The sequence below is a fragment of the Rhinolophus ferrumequinum genome, chromosome 18 (assembly GCF_004115265.2).
Source record: "Rhinolophus ferrumequinum isolate MPI-CBG mRhiFer1 chromosome 18, mRhiFer1_v1.p, whole genome shotgun sequence".
Lineage (NCBI taxonomy): Eukaryota > Metazoa > Chordata > Mammalia > Chiroptera > Rhinolophidae > Rhinolophus > Rhinolophus ferrumequinum.
Genome location: NC_046301.1, coordinates 61123503 through 61142529, shown reverse-complemented (window position 1 = coordinate 61142529; position 19027 = coordinate 61123503). Strand labels below are relative to the sequence as shown.

The following is a 19027-nucleotide window of genomic DNA, read 5'->3' as shown; positions in this document are numbered from 1 at the left end:
GGCATCCTGGGCCTATCACCAGACCCGGTGTTGGTGGTGAAGAGCTCGGCAGAGGGGGGTGACCAAACCCCGTGGTCGGTCCTGGGAGGAGCTTGGGACAAGTGACCTGCAAAGGTGTTCATGAACCGAGTTCACCCTAACGAAGCAGCGCACCAGACACTGAGAACACCGAGCATGGGTGGGACAAAGGCTATGAAGACAGACAAACGTTGGAAGGAGACATCCTGCAGCAGAGCCTACGTACTGACATTTCCCACGGGATTTAAACAAGGCCCGAGTCTTAAGTCAAAATGTTCAAGATATAGTCTGAAATTACTCAACACAAAGACCAGGAGGACCTCAGCTCGCTGGAAAACACAATTGGTGAGCACCCACAGCACAATGAGGCGGATGGCAGCTTGGTCGGACAGGTATCAAGCAGCTGTTACAAGAGTCTCCAACAAGCAATCACAACACTCTGACACAAAGAGAAAACAGCATCTCAGCCAAGAAATGGAAGGTATACAGAAGAACCAAATGGAAATTTTAGACCTAGACATATGGTAAGCAAAATAAAAAACTCACTGGACGGACTCAACAGCAGAACGGATATGACAAAGAAGAGTCAGTGAACTTAACAGCCCGTTAACAGACAATCCAGTCTGAGCAGACAGCACAGGGACCAGGCTGGGGCGTGGGGGGCAGCGCCCAGAGACCTGAGGAGCGGCAGCACCTGTGGGTTCAGGTCACAAAACCCCCGAAGGAGGATAAGAATGCAATGCTGAATAAGTAGTTAATAACAGCCGGGACTCCCCAAATTTTGCAACAGACACACATACACAGGTCCACGAAGTTCAGCAGACTCCAAACATATGAACCCAAATAAGCCACTGCCCAGACACATCATAAACTGCTCACAACTGCAACAAAGAAAAATCTTGAAAACAGCCAGAGAAAAAGCTGCACTCCCTATAAAAAGAATAAATAAAGATGGAGTGTGGACTTCCCATCAGAAACCATGGATGCCAGCCAAACAGAAGTGGCATGTTTTTTAAAGTACAGACGGTCTCTGACTTAGGATTTGTCGACTTTATGATAGTGCGAAAGCATTCCATAGAAACCATACTTGGAATTCTGAATTTGGATCTCTTCCAGGCTATCGACAGAAGGCCTGATCCTGGCCCCGCAATCACAAGGGTGAATGACGCGAGCTGTGTTGCAGCATTTTCTGGATCTTGTGTTTGGCACACTTTTAAGGTCGGCCGGGCTAAGCTCTGGCGTTTTGAGGTTAGGTCAACTAAATGCATTTGTCACTTATAGTATTTTCACCTTATGATGGGTTTTTCAGGACGTAACCCCAGTGTAAGTCAAGGAGCACTGACCGAGAGAAAAGATCAGAATTGTAGATGCAGTGAAAGGAGCCTTGAGGAATGTTGAGATGAAGAATAACCAAGTGAAGGACACCTAAGAGAACTACTGGATGGCAGACCTATTCTAAAAGAACTGCTGAATAAAGTTCTTCAGACAGAAGAGACTGAGCCAGAAGGCGGACGGAGAACATTAGGAATGAAAGAGCAACAGACATGCTAAATGTGGGTGAACACATAGACCCCTTTCCTCGAGTTCTCTGAAATCTGTTTGAGGGTGGAAAACAGAAGTGCAGCGTGCTGTGATAGTGTCTTTGACGTCTACGAATACAATACAGGACTACTGCTCACACAAGGGAGGATCGAGGGACAGATAGGGCAGTGAATTACCCATGGTCCACATGAAGAAGTGACATATCAGCTCCAAGTTGGCTGTGATGGGCTAAGTGTGTAGGCTATGTATGATCCCTAGAGCACCACACAACAAACATAGAGACAACGTCCAAAACAACAGACACACAACACCGGAAACTAAACAGCAGTCACAGAAGCCAAAAGGGAAGAAGAGGAATGAAAAATAGAAGGAACAAACAGAAAACAAATAAAATGGGAGACTGAAATCCAAACACAACAGCAATACTTTAAATGCAAATAGTCTAAATACACCAGTTAGAGGACAGATTGGCAGAATGGATAAGAAAACATGACCCAAACTATATGGAGTCTCCAACGAATTCGTTCAAATGTGATGATAAAGAGAGGCTCATAGTAAAAAGACATCCCGTGTAAGGACCAATGAAGAGAAAATGGGAGTGGCTATACTGATATCAGACAGAATGGACCTCAGAGCAAAGAAAATTCCTCGGGATAAAGAGGGGCATCATGTACTGATTTTGCCACAAAGACCCCCTGATCCTAGTGGTCCATGCAACTAACAACTAAGAATTCGTAGCCATGTGTGAAAGAGGAAGTCTTGACAATGTTTTGAAGTGCATAGAGATGAAAATTAAACACAGGGTACAGCTAAAGCAGTGCTTAGAGGGAAATTTATAGCAGTAAATGCTTTACGAGCAAAGAAAGGCCTCTTGGAAAGGTCTAAGCTTTTACCTGAAGAGACTCATCAAGGAGCAAACTAAACTCAAGGCTGGCTGAAGGAAGGAGACAAAGAGAACTCAGTGAAATTTATTTATTGTTTAAAAAACTTTTTTTTTTAAGTTGGATTTTAAAAGGTTTTGAAAAGGTCAATGATATCAATAAACCTCTAGGATAACCAAGAAAAATGAGAGAACACAAACTTCCAGCATCAGGAATGAAAGAAGGCTTATAGCTACTGACTGCTTGGACACAGCTCGGACACCACCTGGACAAGAGAACCACAAATGACTCTGCCCACACCCATTCGGTAACTTAGTGAAACGGACCACAAACTACCAACACTCACCTGAGGGGAAATAGAGAAATCAAGGATCCTATGACTATTAAAGAAAGTGAACTTGTAGGTAAAAACCTCTCAAAAAGAAACCTTCAGGCCTGGATGGTTTCCCTGGTGAATTCTGCAAAACGTGTTAAGGAAGAAATAACACGAATTACACATGATGTCTTCTAGGAAATGCAGGAGGGGACAACAGCTCCCACCTCCTGCCATGAGGTCACGAGTGCCCTGATCCCAAAACCAGACAGAAAACTCAAGGCCCATCGTCTCCACAAACACAGGCCCATAGCCCTCAGCAGAGCCAGCCATGTTACACAGAAGAATCCGAGGGGGAAGGAGCAGACGCGGCGTGAGGGGCGAGAAAGCCACCTTCACACAGGCTCACCTTCTTCACCAGGAGGCAGACGTGGTGGCCCTGGATGGAGCGGCTATACAGGGAGGCGCAGGAGTCCACTCGCTCCACAACTGGAACAGACCAGGCAGGGATGAGGCTGTGCGGCCCCACAGGCAGATCCGCAGGGGCGCAAAGGCTGTGCCGTTAACCAGCCCCACCAAATCCCTTACCAGAAAAATGGTGGTGAAAACAGATCTTTGCCAGAAGATTCTGGAAGGACATACTAATGCCATCGACTTTGATTGAACTCATGTTCAGATCCCCAGACTCTAGCAACTTGGCAAAGGCATCGCTGTGGGAAAGACACAGGCAGGGTCCTAAGCATCAAGGCAGACAAAGGCCCAGCCCCAGGGGGTGGGGCCTCTCCTGTGTGCCTGTGACTTGGGAGGTCTCCAAGGGGCTTATAAAATGTCATGTGCTGAACCCCAAAATGTCAATATTGAAGCCGAAACCCCCAGGACCTCAGGATGTGACTATTTGGAGACGGGGTCTTTACAGGGGTGATCAAGGTAACATGAGGTCACTGGGGTGGCCCTGATCCAATCTGACTGGTGTCCTTCTCAGAGGAGATCAGGACACAGACACGCCCAGAGGGACAGGGACACAGAGTAGACGGCGTCCACACGCCAAGGAGAGAGGCCTCAGAGGGAACCAGCCCTGCCAGCACCGTGACCTGGGACTGCAGCCTCCAGGACTTGGAAAGAAGCAGTATCTGCTGCTGGAGCTGCTGGGCCTGTGCTGTTTGTTACACGGCCCGAGCTGCCAATGTCAGAGGAGCTGGACTTTCTACACTAACTACAAGCCAGTCGCCCGACAACTGTGTCCTTTCACTTCACATATTAGGGCAGACAGCTTTCTGAAGTGACTGCACAGAAAGCCTGACGGCATGAAAACAGGGTGGGCCCGCGCACCTGTAACATGGCGTTGTGATCAAGTATGAGGTGCAACTGAAGTGCAACTTGAAGTCCAGCTTCTCGTGGGTGGACCCTTCCTCGTTCTGCTGGGAGCAGGGGCGCAGGGTGAGTGGGGACGAGATCGGGCGCATCCAGGTGATCTGGGAAGGGCTCCCACCCAGGGCCTCACTTGCCCTCAGGACGCCCGTCCCCGGGTACTGGGTGCACTTGGACTGGTGTGAAGGGTCCTGCAGGCCCCGCCACAGCCTCAGGCCCTGTGTACCTTGGCGATGAAGGATAGGGTCCCTTTGAGTTTCTGGGCCATGACGATGCTCTGAATGGTGAACACGAACTGGGCTTCGTTGGAGATGCCTGGCGAAGGTGGGACAGAGAGTGGGGCCTGAGAGGTGTTGTGCCACGGGCCCAGGAGGGGCTGCCAGCTCCCTGGCAGCAGGTAAGTGGGCACCTGGGACTGAGGCAAGGTGGTGTGACGAGGAGCTCAATCCCTTGGTAGCACGGGGCCTCCACCGAGCCATGGATGTCACGGCTGGCTCACCTGGGGGCAGCTGGAAAGGCACGGGGACGCCATCGTGGACGCAAGAGCCCTCGGGCCGGGCCAGCTTGGTGTTGAGTGAGTCCAACACGTTGAGCTCCATGTTCTTCAGGACGCTGTTGCCCTGGTTCTCCAGGACGATGGACACGGTGACCTGGCTGTGCTTCTGCAGGCTGCCCTGGATGTCGTATGTCTGCACAGCAAGGCCTAGGTCAGCGGGTGCAGCGGGACCCGAGGGAGCGCGAGCAAAGCTCGTTGTCAAGAAATACTCCCGAGTCCTCACTGAAAACCACGTCTCCATTTTGTCTGTACTTTCAAGTGGTCTTGTCCTTTTTTCGAGAACAGTTTGCCATCCCATCAGCCCCTGGCCCTGCCCACACCGTCAGACACGTGGTATGCGGTCCTTTCGCCAGAGAGGTTGCTGATGCCCTCATGGCACAGCTACCTACCCTCACGTGCAAAGGGCCCCTAAGCTGCACCCCACACCCTGGAACCATCCACGTCACTCACCATTTTAACGTAAGAGTTCTCAGCCAAGAGGCAATAGCTGGACATGGGCTGGAAACAAAGGAAAACAGCTCAGCTTTGGATCGCCGGGGCCTCAGAGTGCACCCACCCACCCACAGAATGAGGCCTGCCGTGCGCTACGAAGTGCTCTGGGTTGAAATACTAGGATCATGAGATTCAGGGGGCAAGGAATCCCCCAGACAACGAGCTTATGCCCAGGGGCTCCTGATACCGGCATAGCAGGGCAAAACTCCCAGGCAAGAGAGATGTCCCCTGACGCCCAAAGCCAGGCTCTGAGGCCCACCAGCCCACTGTGGCCACCTCCTGGACTTGGCCTGGTTCCTGCATGGAGGCCAGGGCCCCCAGCAGGCGAGTGAAGTGCCCTCACCGGGAGAGGCTCCTCCTCGAGTGCGCCATTCTCCACGGGCCCCGCTGCCCCGTCACATGAAGGTAGCTTCTTCTTGGATTTCTTCTTTTCTTTGGGTCTCTCCTCCTTCTCTTTCTTGTGCTTCTTCTTATGCTTGGAAGGTTTCTGAAGCCGGAGAAGAGGTCAGAGTCAGCCCCAAACTTCTTCGACAATGCCCTCCCCTTCCATCCTGTGGCCTGAGATATAGGAACCAAGTGAGCCCAGGTAAGGGGCTCACATGTCAGGTGGACAGGCCCACAACCCCCCAGGGTCCACGGGGAATGCACAAGGCTCAGACGGCTGAGGTTAAGAACAAACAATGGCCTAGCAACTACCAAACTCCTCGAAGCACACTAGAGATGAAAACCTATGTCCACATAGAAACCTGCACACGTGTCCACAGCAGCAGAGTCCCAACACCCAAGAGGTAGGAACAACCAAAACGTCCATCAAACGGATAAATGGACACACACAGCGTGGCCCATCCACACAATGGAATACTACTCGGCTGTGAAAAGGAGGGAGGCGCTTGATGGACCAACGTGGATGGACCTTGAACACACGGTGCTCATGAGAGAAGCCGGACACACAGTGTGTGATTCCACTTAAGGGAAACGTCCAGAACAGGCGCGTCCACAGACAGGACGTGGGTTCGTGGTTGTCAGGGGCTGGGGACGGGGGTGGGGGTGACTGCTGATACGGACAGATTTTATTTTGGGTGATGGAATGTTCTGGAATTAGGGAGATGGTTGCACCACTCTAGAAATGTGCTATGACTCAGTGAACGGTTCACTTTAAAAGGCTGAGATTTGTGGTAAGAGTTACAACTCAATAAGCTACCATGAAAACCAGAACGTCCCAAGCACAGCGAGAGGAGGCCCCCGTCAGCAGGCCGACGGCCCCAGTGGAGGGATTTGGGCAGCAGGGGACCACCCTCCTGCCTGGGCCTAGGCTATCCCCGTGAAGACGGCCAGGTGGGCGCCCTCACCTTCTCCGGGTCCTGCTGCTGCTCCTCGTCATCCTGCTCCAGTCTCTTGGGTTCCTCATGCTCTGCCTCGGGGGCAGTGCCCACGGCATTCACCCCCGGCTCTTCCTGCAGGAAGCCCAGTGGTGGGGCTCAGAGGGTGTCCTCTACCCTTGTGCTGACCCGCCCGCAGCCAGGACACCCTGTGAGTGACAAGCCCTGGGCCGCCTCTGCCCAGCCTCCTCCTGTGTCAGGTGCCTTGTCAGAAGGCAGGTGTGTGGCCACCAGGAAATGCAATGGCTGGCAGAGAGGAAAGGCCTGGCCTGAGGCCAAACGAGCACTAACTGGGGTCACCGCCGGGCCCTACCTACTTTCACAAAGCGACTGCTCAAGGCGACTGCCCAGGTCGTGGGCACTGCACTAAGGGCCAGCCGCTCAACCACCCAATACTGCTACAGCCAGTGCCTGGGCAAGCCCTGGGGCAGGGGAGCTGGCCCCAGTCGGGCCCCCCACCTCTGCCCACCCCAGGGAACTGAGTGGCTGGGAAGGTCCAATGGTTGACGGAGGAGGAGGGCCGCTGCAAGCAAGCACCCAGAGGGAGAGGCAGACATGCAGGGGCTGGGAAGCGCATGCGTTCAGCGGAGGACCATGTGGGGTCAGCACAGGGCACCCGCACCCTAATCTCTTACCATGGACAGGCCGGGGACAGCGGCAGGCGGTGGCGTGGTGGACAGCCAAAAATCTAAGTCTTCGCTCTGAAACCACAGAAAGACAGGCCCTGACCAAAGCAGCAGGACGGGCCCCACCAGCCACAGGGCCCCGGGGATGAACACGCATGTGAACACAGGAAACATCCGGTGTTCCACTGAGGGCGGGGCTGGCCACCCCTCGACCGTGACCGGTACGACAAGTCTCAGGGCCTCACTTTCCGCTCCTTCTTCTTCTTTTTCTCCCGGTCTTTCTCTCTGTGCTTCTTCTCCTTTTTCCTGGGTTTCTTGCTCTTCTTCTCCAAGGCATACACGTCCTCTTTCTCAGGAGACTTGGAGGGTTCAGCGTTTCTGTGTTTCTGGATGGGCAGCTTCTCGCTGTCAGCTAAGGGCCTGGGGGTGGGGGGCAGTCACAGGAAGAGCTGGCTGCCTGCCCGCAGGCCCCGAGCCCATCCTCCTGCATGCAGCCCCTGCCACATGGCACACGCATGGCCTGTGACGAGGCCTGGAGGAGGGGGAGCCCTCACCTAGCCCTTCTGTCCATACGTGCTGTGTAAGCACAGAGGAGTGGGGGAACAGGAAGGACACACAGACACGGGGAAAGCCGACACCCAGCCAGCCCCCACTCACTTATCCAAGTCGATGTCCAGGGCCCTGTAAGGGTCATTGGGGTCTTTGTCATCCTCGTCACTGGGCAGAGCATTCTGAGGGAAGAGATGGACTCGGCGTCCAGTTCACCCAGCCCCTGCCGGACCCCAAGCTCAAGCCTAACAGGAATCCCACCCCCTTTCTCAGAAACAGACGATCAGGTCACACCCATGAGGGCGGCTGACGTGGGTCAGGTGCTCAGAACGGGCAGGGAGGTCGGGATGGGTCAGCACCCCCAGGCCGCAGGACACAGTGGAAGCGCAGGGGGGATGTCCAGTCATAGCCCAGCCTGCCCCACCCCCAGCCATAGGCACAGAGTGGCGAGGGCAGGCCAGCTGGGCCCCACGGAGGAAGGGGAGAGCCTGACCTCAGGCATCTCTTCGGTGACAATGTCCACCTGCTGCGCGGGGGCGATGTCCTCATCGCTCTCCGTGTGCAGTGAGCTGTGGCGCCGCGGCTTGCCCTTCTTCTCCTTCCGTTTTTTCCTCCGCCGCTCCTTCTCCAACCTCTGCCGGTGCCGCCGCTCCTCCTCCAGCTTCACGTACTGCTCGGACGTGGGCAGCCCTGCGGGCAGGCATGGTGCTCAGCCCCACGTGGCTGGGAGCCACGCGCAGGCCACCAGGGGCTCAGGAGGAGCCCCCGCCATCTGCACTGCAGAGCAAGGGGACAGTCCCTCGGGCCACCTTGATGCAGACAGGGCTTTCTGAATGCCGTCTGAGAACTGTTGTCCAGGAGTCCCGCCACACTTGCAGCCAGGGGACTCCCTGTCCCCAGGCCTCCCTCCGTCCCTCACTGTCAGCACAAACACTTGCCTGGCACTTTCAGGGGCACCGAGAGGTCGATCTGCACCACAGGTATGTGCTCCACACCTGGTGCGTCCTGGTACCGCTGCAGAGGGAACACAGATGTCACTGGGTGGGACAGTCGATGGTGGCCTGAGGCGGGGGGGGGGATGGGGGGGGGCGCACAGATGCCGGGGGAGCAGTCCATAGCATGAAAAGGTATGCCCATCAAGTTTTCCCTCTGAATCCTTTTTGTCCAAGTTAGACAAGCAAAGCAGGCTCGACATCTTGGTGAGATAGCAGATGCCCCCTGGACGGCAGGAGCAAGCAGCCAGATGACATAGCTGCTGGCGGGTGTGGAAACGCAGCCCTTGCACACGGTGGGTGGAGAATGACCTGCAGGCCCCTCAGGAGGCTGAGCAGTCACCAGGGGACCCAGCAATCCCGAGAGAACACACTCGAGTACCCGCCACATAGAACTGTCTCCTGCAGGGAGCCCTATGCACCCTCAATGGGGGTGCACTGTGTGGAAGGTGCTGATGAAGGCAGCAGGTGCCACCCCAGACCAAGATCTAGAATGTTCTGGCCAGGCAGGACACCTGCCCTCCCAGGCACCACCTCTGCAGCCTCTCAGCGTCCAGTGGTCAGAGTAGCCTGAATGTGGGCACCGTGCTCAGGACCCCCTCACAGTCTTGCCACGTGGCTCTATTGGAAGAGCCCATTGCTGCCCCCTGACGGGAGCTCTTGGTGTCCACCCGAGAATGGCCTAGGCCCCTTAGGGCCAGGGGACAGCCCTGGAAGATGTATGGGCTGGTCTCACCTTTTGGGGAGACGGGGAACTTTTGATGTAGAATGGGTTGTTGGCCTGCTCCTGCTTCCGGGCTTCTCGACGCTGTGGAGACGAGATTCGAGGTCAGTGAACACGTGGAATTCGAGCCCTTGTTCCCTCCCAAGTGTGGGCCACTTCCTCATTCCATGTCCCAGGTGGGGGGGCCGGGGTCCCTTGATACTTTCACTGTGGCTCTTTGACCGACAGGGAGACTGAGGTCGGCGGTAGAAAGGGGCAGGTGTGGGGACAGGCCGCAGGTGGCAATAACCCCAGGAGAGGTGATGACTTCTGCTTTAAGGATGGGGGCACAGCCGAGACGGGAGCTAGGTCGGGCCCTGAGGGTCTCTATGGAGTTCTGGGGCCAAGAGAAGGGGAGCTTCCCGTTTCGGCTGGTGCTGGCAAGGGCTGGTGCAGTGCCGGGCTCACCCGGGCCAGCTCTTCCTCGTCGGCCTCGGGCAGCCGCTGCTTGGCGTGCCGCGTCTCGTCGTCGTGGAAGATGGCCTTGGGCACCTCGTCCTCAGACTCACTGTCTGAGGGCGGCTCATTGATCCAGGTGTCCAGGTCCAGGCTGCAGGGCACAGCGAGATCACAGTGCTTCTGGCTTGTGTGCCCAACCCTGGGACACTCACCGAGGGGTCATGGTGGATGAGGCAGCGCCCAGGGGACCCTGGAGTCTGGGCTGCCCCTCACGGCCCTCCCCACATCCTGGTGCTCCCACATAGGCTCACACTACCTCCAAGGTTTGTGGGTGAGGGCTGTCAGCAGACCCACTTCCTGGGGGTAGCACCAGGGATGGGACCAGCAGGGCCCCACAAGAACTGGTGAACACCCAGTATGGTCTGTGTGATGGGGATCCATCCAGTGCACCGGGGGCTCAGGCATGGGGGCGGGGGTCATTCCTACTGCACTTTTTCATTTTGTCCACACCACTCCGCTTGGGGTCACGAACCCTGCCCCCAACTCCATGTTCTGACGGCCGCTTGACTCACCCTTCAGGGACCGGAACCTTCTTCTGGGCCTTGGGAGCCACTGGATTCAGCTCCCCAGCAAAGAGGGCACTCACTTCTTCTGCCACTGGCACGTCCTTGGCCTGAAGCTTCTGGATGTGCTTGACCAGCTGCAAGATGCAGGAAGCCTGTGGGGGCCATAGAGGAGACATGGGTCAGTCGTGGAGAAGGGGGCTCTGAAGGCCACTTGACAACTGCAGGACGTCAGTCAGGCCATGTGGAAGCCCCTGCCGCCCGAGGAAGGAGATGCTGAGCCGCTCAGCCACACCAGGGCCAGAGCCCTGATGAGACCACCCAGGAGGCTCCATGAGCGGCCCTTGGCTGTGGAGGGGCCGGCCCAGGAAGGAACCAGACCCGTAAGCAAGACCCCGGGGTCACACCCTCCCGCAAGGAGAGCGCCCAGACAGGGCAGCGCCCCGGATGCACAGCAGCGTCATGAAGCTCCAACTCCGGGCTCCCAGGGCTGTGGCATCTGGCCTCAGCCTAACACAGGAATCAGGGTCCCCGGCCACTGGATGGCGAACGTCACACACCTGCCCTCAATGTCAGAGAACAGCAGGGTCCACTGAGCACTACTAAGTACTGTGTGTTGTCTCGGAAACTGAGAACTCCACGTCAGCAGGGGGGCAGAAGCAAACCAGGACGTCTAGCCATCAATGCCCACGTTGCCACCCTCAGCTGTCACCCCGTTGTCACAGTTCGTGCCATACCAGCTCCTCTGTGGTGAGAAATAGCATCCTACCCCCAGCACCCACCAGAAACCTGCCATCCCTCGGATGTTTCCCTCTTGGGCTGATCAGCCCGAGCCCGGCCCAGTGATTTCCAATCACCTGATCACACACCCTGAAATCGTGTCCCATTTGCCCACACGCCCTTGGCAGGCTTTGCTCGCCCCCTCCGAGGTGCCCTGGCTGGCGGTGCATACCCTCTCCTGGACCTCCAAGTCTGCGCTCTGCACAAACTGCGGCAGCCGCTCCACCATGAGCCGGGTGAGCTCCTGGGCCGCCTCAGTGTCCGAGCCCCGCTCCGTCTGCTGCAGCATGGACGCGTACAGCTTCACGACGTTCTGCACGTACACAGCCTGGATGTGGCCTGGCAGGGTGGTGACCTTGGGCCTCAGCATGGCCTCCAGGGTCTGCTGGGGCTCCTGCAGGTGCCTGAGGGCAGGGAGGCCAGGTGAGCATGTGCCCCCGCCAGGGGGATTCCCGGGAGCCGGGAAGGGGCCAGGTGCTCTGCTAAAGGGGGTGGTTGGGTGTGCTCCAGACCCTACCCTACCAGGGGCTGAGGGAGGGGATCTGAAACAGGAAACCATAGCAACGATGTGACAATCATGGAGTAGCCTAACGGAGAAGAATGAGGAGAAAAAGGAAAGGAAACCTGTTCACTTGCATGAATATATGATGGACACCCAGCAGCAGGCAGAAGGAAGCTGGGTCCCACGGCCTGCAGACTACTTCCCGAGGAGAAAGCAGCTGCCGCGCGCCGAGGGGGGCGCCGGTCTGCAGACCAGGCTTCGGCACAGCAGGTGCCGGCATAGGCCCAGGGCCCCGCGCCCACTCACTCGGAGAACTCCCCGCAGATCCAGGCGGCCGCGTACAGCACCTCGCAGAGCCCGTTGCGCTGGGTGCTGCTGGCCACCAGGTGGGCGCTGTCGAGCAGCGCGGACATCTGCGACACAGCAAACCTGCGGATGGCCTTCACGCGGATGGCCACGTCCAGCATCTGCGCGGCGATGAGGTGGCCATGGCGGGTGCCCTCCAGCCGGGTCAGCTCCACCAGGATGCTGATGTACCTGTGGGCAGGGGGGCGCCAGTGAGCTGTGCCGGCTGGAGGCAGGTCCCCGCTCTGGCCGCGGGCACGCACCACTCGAAGTTGGTGATGTGCTGGTAGTTGGACTGGCTGCAGATGTCAATGATCTTGGTGAGCAGCTCGTCCCGGTAGGTTGTGCCCTCTGCCTTGTCCACGTGCATCATCAGCTTCTTGACGATCTCCATCAGGTTCTTCTTGGACACCTGGGAGGGCGAGGTAATGGTGAGGGCGGGGCAGGCAGGACACGGAGCAGCGAGCGCCCACCCGGGAGGGGCACGCACCATTCCGTACAGGAGGTCGAGGGCCCGCAGCCGGATGGACTCGTCCTTGTCGTCCAGACACTGCAGGACGAGGTCCTTGTGGGCCTGCACGGACTTGGGGTGCGTTCTCAGGATCTTAGACATGGCCAACAGCCCCAGGTACTTCACTGAGGAGACGCGAGGCGTGGTTAAACCTGTGTGTGCCCCGCCAGTCTGCAGCACTTCAGGCCGACAGTCTGCAGCACGGCCCCCGCCCAGCCCTGACAGCCTGGACGCGCTGGGGCGTGTCTCACAGCTGGCACCGAGGGGTCCTGGACAGCTGGTGGACTCGAGTTGTGCTCTGGAGGGTGTGGTGGGAGAGCCAGCCTCGGGGCACGTCACCAAGAAGGCAGTCAGGCTACCCTGCACTCTAGCTATCACCTCTGTCACTCAAAGAGGTCACCAACGCTCTCCAAGTGTGGCCATGAACATGACACCCACCTTTCTGCGTGGCCTGCACCAGTGGAGTTGACAAGAGTATCCCAGGCTCCATAGGCCCCACGAGGACCTCACATACCAGGGGCCACTGTCCAGTGCCGAGTGGCCCCAATACAAATCATCTAAACCAGGGATGGCAAATTGCAGCCCGCAGGCCACGTCCAGCCAGAAGCCAATTCTGTGAACACTGGTGAGCCGGCACACGGCTACGCCCGTCACTCACACGTGGACTAAGGTGGCTTCTGGGCTCCAGCACCAGGGACTATGTACTGCGAAACTCAAATGTTACTAGCTGACCCTGCTCTAAACAAACAGATGTGCACTCAAAACGAGCGGCCAACACGCCCGGGCCTCAGAAGCCCTGGTCAGTGCAGTCAGGCAGCAGGCAGTGTCACTGGCTGGAATCTCTCAAGAGAACACGTCTACAAAGAGCACGCATGTGCAGAGGTGCTGTGTGCCAGCTGGGACAGCCACCAGGGAGCCATAATGACAAGATAGCCTCACACCTCCCAGAGGGAACACACACAGCTCTACAGAGGGAGGGCAGTGACTTACAGTTTTGATCGGAGTCTTCTATTAATATCCTCAGCTTCTGAACACAGAGCTGCAAATGAGGAGGTAACACTGGTCACATCTCCTGAAGCCATGGTGAGTGCAGCGACCCCGGGCCTGCCCCACTGGCCCGTGGACGAGGAGGCCTGCATACATCAGGGCCTCACTGCGGATAGAGACCCACCACACAGGAGACACCACAGAGGACAGACAGCAGGTCCCAACATGGATGCATGGGAAGCACCCACAGAAACATGCACGGGACAACCTGGCGCTGCCACGGGTGCCTGCATGGGTGAGGACACAAGACGAGCACAGTGGTGTGGTGCCTTCTGGGGAAATGCTGGGACATGGGGACCTACTTACAATTTAGGTAATTAAAATAAACTCCAACCCCCCCCCCAAAACAACGGAGCAACCACTGCAATTGTCCTTAGGCCACTCAGGGAACCCCTGGGGCTCTGCACTCAAGGATGGATGCAGCATTTACAGGTCTGACGTAGAAGCTGGAGACCCAGGGTGGTGGGGGACAAGACACAGGCATGTGTGCCAGTGGCTGAAGGGGGAGCCAGAAGCCGCTAGAGAGCTCGGCTGGAACTGTCACCAGGGCAGTCAGCCACTGGCTTGCTCCCTCCCAGGCCCAGTGCAGGGCCCTGGGCATGAAGGATGGTGGCGTGCGAGGCTGGGCCAGCTTCTGTCAGACCACAGGGGCAGGGGCTTCGGGGGGGGGGGGGGCACTGAGGGGAGAAGAGGCCCAGCAACAGCAGATCCTCGGGACCCTGTGCTGTGTCTGGCCCGCAACGTACCTGGATGCTGGCACTGTGGTTAGGCATGCCGGAGGACAGGGAGATGAGGACTGAAACAGACAACCTTGGGTTAGGAGCTCACTCGACGTGTCCATTGTGTGTCCAGTGGGAGGGACCCAAGACGGAAACACCATCACATTGGGAACTGCACGGCCCAGGTGACGTTTGTGCAGGAAAGGGTTAACACAGCGGTCCGACCCCACGCATACCCTGAAAAGCCAGGCTAAGAGGCCAGCCCTCAGAGGTGATACCTGGGAATGAACTCTGGGGGCGCCCGCCACCCTCACTGATGGCAGTGGCTCCCTGTCCCCAAACGGTCTGTGCAAACACATGACTCACGCTGAGCACCCACTCTCCTTCTGGAGTCCAGGGTCTCATACGTGCTGGGCCCCCAGTGAGAACCCGGGCGTTGGGTCTATGGCCAAGAGAGCAGATCGAAGACCTAAGGGCACTGTATCTGCCCAGAGCAGTTCTGTGGAGCTCAGGCTGCATACTCCTGCAGACGCTCCGCAGAATCTCCTGAGACCCGCTGCGCCTACGATGAACCAGCCCCTAGACAGCCCCCCCCCCGGCCCCTCACCACCCGCCCTGAGCCCCAAGTGCTCCACCCATCTCCAGGGCTGTCTGATCCTGCCACGCGCAATCCTCCCCACCAACTTTCCAGATGCAGAGCCCACTCTCCAGGGTCTGCAGTCTCCACCGCCCCATCCCGCACAACCATCCTTACTCTTCTTTACTGTCACCAAGCCACAAGGACACTCACGCCTAGGCCGCGCAGCCCCAGACACGGAGCACAGACCCTGGGCCAGCCTCCTGTGCACCACTGCATGTAAGGTGGCCCACAGGACCGTGAGGCTGCCTCCCAACATCTTTGGGAACGGACTGGCAGGGACAGGCAGGTAATGAGAGGCCGAGCCCCTCAAGCCACCAGCTCCCACTGCTGGTCTACAAGGCACGGGGCTGCAGAACACGGGACCCAGACGGCAAACCAGGAGACGGCCAGTTGGGCCCGGGAGCAACAACTTGGGTCCCAACAGATACGGGGTAGAGGGGCCTATAAATCAACGGTGCGGACACACGCCTGTAGCACACTGTAGCACACCGGGCCGGGTCCTGAAGGCGACACGTGGCCTCTCAGGAGACCTGAGGAGCACCTGTGACTACACGTCACTCACTGTCTGCTGTGGACTCCTACACCTAAGTGCCTGAAGGGGAAACAGAGGATGCTGGAGGTCTGCTCTCAACAGAAAAACAAGGGCCTGCGGAGGCGGTGGGATAGGTGGACCAAGAGTGGCAGGGTTTGACACGGGGGACTGGGTGAGGGCAGTGGGCTCTGGCTGTGACACTTCCCAGGGGCTCTAGATGGGGGTGCGCACAGCTCAGCAATGGCAGAAAGCACCATGCACTGAGGGCGGATAGGAACCTGCGACTCTAGGTAAGCTCTAGGTAAGCTTGCACCACACTGGTGGGGCCTGGGGACGGCCATCAGGGACGGGCCTGTCACAGGCCCCACCACCAGGACCGGTAGCCTCCCCTCCCCACCTGAGTACCCATTCCAGAACCAGGTACCAGTTCTCACCTGCAATGACGGTGTTCACACACTCGTAGAGCAGGGACATGGCAGACGTGCTGGAGAAGGGAAACGAGAGATGTGAGGACTGCGCTGGCCGCTCCGCACCATGCCTGGGAAAGTGCAGTCATGACGGCAACGGGGCCCGGACACCTACTGCCTGGAAGCCACACTGGGGACGGCACTGCCTTTTGGCTCAGACCCCTCACCTCTCCCTTTCTCCAAGGCGGGACGGTGGTGGGTCCTGGCTGCTGTCCATGCCCCTGGCACTTGTGTCCGCTCAGCACGGCCCAGGGGCCGCTCTCACCTGAGTCATCGGAATGCTCCCAAGGACAAAAGCACCCCCCTTCTACTCACCACAGGCGGCCGGAGGTGCCTATTCCCCTAACCTTCCACCTGTGACACCCATGAAGAAAAAACAAATTCCCTGTACACTCTGGCAGCATGGAGACGATTCTAGCAGCCCAGAACGCCACTGCCTATCCCTACTCCAACGGGGGAGGCTGAGAGGCAATCGGACACAGGCACACACAGGCAGGCAGAACAGTGTGCTGCGCCAACACGACCCCAGGGCACCTAGGGGACACGGGGAGCACAGCCCAGACCGACGACCGAAGCGGGCACCCAGTGGGTCTACTCCACTGATATTCTCGTGGGTGATGCTCTCAAGCCTCATCACCAGCATGTCCCAGAGCACAGGCCATCAGAGCTAGGTCACATCCTTGGTCATCTAAAACCAAAAATGTCCCAAGCCCAGATACCTGTTGTATCTAATTATCTTTTAACATCTGATCGGTTTATGAGCCAGGAGACTGAAGCCCAGGGGATGGCAGACTCGCCCAAGGCCAGGCCTTACTCGGAGGAACATGTGGCCCAGGGGACTGATGGCCCCGGTTCCTCCTGCCTCCCACAGGTACTTGCCATTTGGGACCCTGGGAGCAGATATACTGAGCCACCTGCTGCTTAATTCAACCACATAATTCAACCACAGGCACCCAGGGTGGTGTTGAATCCCTTAGAACATTCCAGAACTGGCCAGCGACAGTCATCTAAGGCTCTTGACTAAGACCACTGAGATCCACTGTGAGCAGGGAGCTGAGCGGGGCACTTCTCTTCCTTGTTTTTGCTGTTTCAAAAGTTGAATGAGAGGGAAAGCCAGCCCAGCCCATGCCCCAGGAGGGCCGGCGGGTGCCAAGGCACAGCTCCTCAAAACTCATCCGGAGCAGTCACCCTGTGTGCCTGCTTCTCACCCCTGAGACCTCCCTTAGGCATGCCTGAGGCGGGCGGGGCTGAGGATGGGGCCCCGAGGCTCACCTGTGGATCAGGTTGGTGAGAGGCTCGATCAGCTTCTTGCCCAACCTTGGCTCCAAGGGGGTCAGAGCACCAAACTAGGGGATGAAGGCCAGTGGGTCACAGGCAGCAGGAGCAGTGCTGCGCGTTGACCAACCCCACCACGTTAACCAACCCCACCCGCTACCCTCCCGCACCGAGCTCCCAGGACACCCCCATGGCCTTTCCACACATGAGAAGAGGGAAGGTCGGGGACACGTGCCAATTTGATGATTTTGATGAGGACCCAGTTGTTGGTGGAGGAGGTCATCAGTTTGAAGAACAGTGGGGCCAGGGAAAGGTAGTTTTTGGGATTGCGCCTGGCCAGCTCGCAGATGACATTGACGGCTGCTGACTGGACCCCTGTGAGGCAAGGGACGTCTCCATCAATAAGGGGTGGTCCTCAGCAGGCTGGCCATTCCGTGTGCAGGGCCCCTGCTGTGCCTGGCGCTGCGCCCACTGACCCCAGCCCCTTAGAGCCCTGATCACCACCCCCGCCCAGAGAAGGGGGCCCGAGGCTGCAGGGCTGGGCCTGGCAAGACCAAAGTGACTGCAGCAGCGGGACGCCCACTACATGAAGTGACTATGTTCCCCTCCACCTGGAGTGGCCACCACTTTCGCCCCTAGCCTGCCATGCCCAGCCAAAAGTTGCCGCACCTGTAATTCCCCGTGATGCGGCACAGAACCCCAAGACACATGGGAACCCACAGCAGCTTTAGAGAAGCTACCTTACAGCTGTTCAGCCCAGGGTCTCCCCAGAGGAGGAGTAACAGAAAAGGATGAGCAGAGGGCAGGATGCAAGGAGCCCCGCACAGTGGGCCGGCGGGGGGCCAGGGTGGGGGCAGAGGCGTGGGAGGAAGCTCCTGACGGCCACTGTGTGGACAACCGCCCAGACAGACCCCCAGTGCGCCTAGAGAAGCAACACCGTGGCAGCATGGGCACACCCAGCACTTCTATCTCGGTGTCTAGAACCTGCACCAATAAATGGGAATAGGGCTGCATGGAGAGACAGCGGATTCCAGGGCCCAACCCGTCCCTTGTGGCACCAGAGACTTCGTGGCGGTGCGTCTGGTGGGGAGCGGAGGTCCCGGACCAGCGCCCCCTACAGCTTCCTCACACCAGGTCCCTGACAATCCCCATTTGAACTCAAACCAACAAACCGGGGTCAGGGTCCTCCAGCTTCTCTTTGAGGCGGGGGAAGGCAGGGCGCAGGGACTCAGGGTACTTCAGGAACACCTTGTACATGATCAGCACGGCCTTCTTCCGGATGTACGGCTTGGTGTGTGACATCTGCAGGGGCGGACAACCATCAGGCTCCCCTGGCACTGCCCTGTGCACCCGCGTCCTCACCTCCCACCCTGTCCGCTCCTGTGTGCTCACCTCCCACCCTGCCACGCACACCCACGTGCTCACCTCCCACCCTGTCCGCTCCTGTGTGCTCACCTCCCACCCTGCCCTGCGCACCCACGTGCTCACCTCCCACCATGCCATGCATACCAGCGTGCTCACCTCCCACCCTGCCCTGCGCACCCGCGTCCTCACCTCCCACCCTGCCCAGCTGCCCTGTGTGCTCACCTCCTACACCCGCCAGTGTCTCACCTCCGTTCCTCGGAGGAAAGCCCTCTCCAGCTCCAGCCTTCGAGCCCCACATGCACACCTGCTCTGCAGCCCCACCAAGTCCAGGGACCACACAATGGTGTCCTGGGCACTAGCGAAACCTGCCTCCCAGCGTCCATGACCCACGGCATGTCGCCCG

The 19027-nt window shown here is 58.0% G+C and overlaps 1 protein-coding gene across 4 annotated transcripts in view; it reads right to left on the bottom strand.

Moving 5' to 3' along the window:
• AP3D1 (adaptor related protein complex 3 subunit delta 1) overlaps nucleotides 1-19027 on the bottom strand; it is a 35743-nt gene that overhangs the window by 1405 nt on the left and 15311 nt on the right. For 2 of the 4 annotated variants that reach the window (XM_033134026.1, XM_033134029.1), the window contains 26 exons: nucleotides 18432-18561; nucleotides 17495-17634; nucleotides 17257-17330; nucleotides 15952-16001; nucleotides 14373-14422; nucleotides 13570-13618; nucleotides 12559-12704; nucleotides 12332-12480; nucleotides 12030-12260; nucleotides 11394-11625; nucleotides 10451-10596; nucleotides 9888-10029; nucleotides 9453-9524; nucleotides 8663-8738; nucleotides 8218-8414; nucleotides 7833-7906; nucleotides 7421-7595; nucleotides 7185-7250; nucleotides 6520-6624; nucleotides 5514-5657; nucleotides 5129-5176; nucleotides 4622-4811; nucleotides 4349-4437; nucleotides 4084-4172; nucleotides 3343-3464; nucleotides 3164-3243 (listed from right to left, as the gene is read on the bottom strand). In XM_033134026.1, the coding sequence (XP_032989917.1) occupies nucleotides 3164-3243; nucleotides 3343-3464; nucleotides 4084-4172; nucleotides 4349-4437; nucleotides 4622-4811; nucleotides 5129-5176; nucleotides 5514-5657; nucleotides 6520-6624; nucleotides 7185-7250; nucleotides 7421-7595; nucleotides 7833-7906; nucleotides 8218-8414; nucleotides 8663-8738; nucleotides 9453-9524; nucleotides 9888-10029; nucleotides 10451-10596; nucleotides 11394-11625; nucleotides 12030-12260; nucleotides 12332-12480; nucleotides 12559-12704; nucleotides 13570-13618; nucleotides 14373-14422; nucleotides 15952-16001; nucleotides 17257-17330; nucleotides 17495-17634; nucleotides 18432-18561 (3066 nt within the window). Of the gene's footprint in view, nucleotides 1-2787; nucleotides 2900-3163; nucleotides 3244-3342; nucleotides 3465-4083; nucleotides 4173-4348; nucleotides 4438-4621; nucleotides 4812-5128; nucleotides 5177-5513; nucleotides 5658-6519; nucleotides 6625-7184; nucleotides 7251-7420; nucleotides 7596-7832; nucleotides 7907-8217; nucleotides 8415-8662; nucleotides 8739-9452; nucleotides 9525-9887; nucleotides 10030-10450; nucleotides 10597-11393; nucleotides 11626-12029; nucleotides 12261-12331; nucleotides 12481-12558; nucleotides 12705-13569; nucleotides 13619-14372; nucleotides 14423-15951; nucleotides 16002-17256; nucleotides 17331-17494; nucleotides 17635-18431; nucleotides 18562-19027 lie in introns of all 4 variants that reach the window. The other 2 variants (XM_033134028.1, XM_033134027.1) reach the window with 2 other exon arrangements.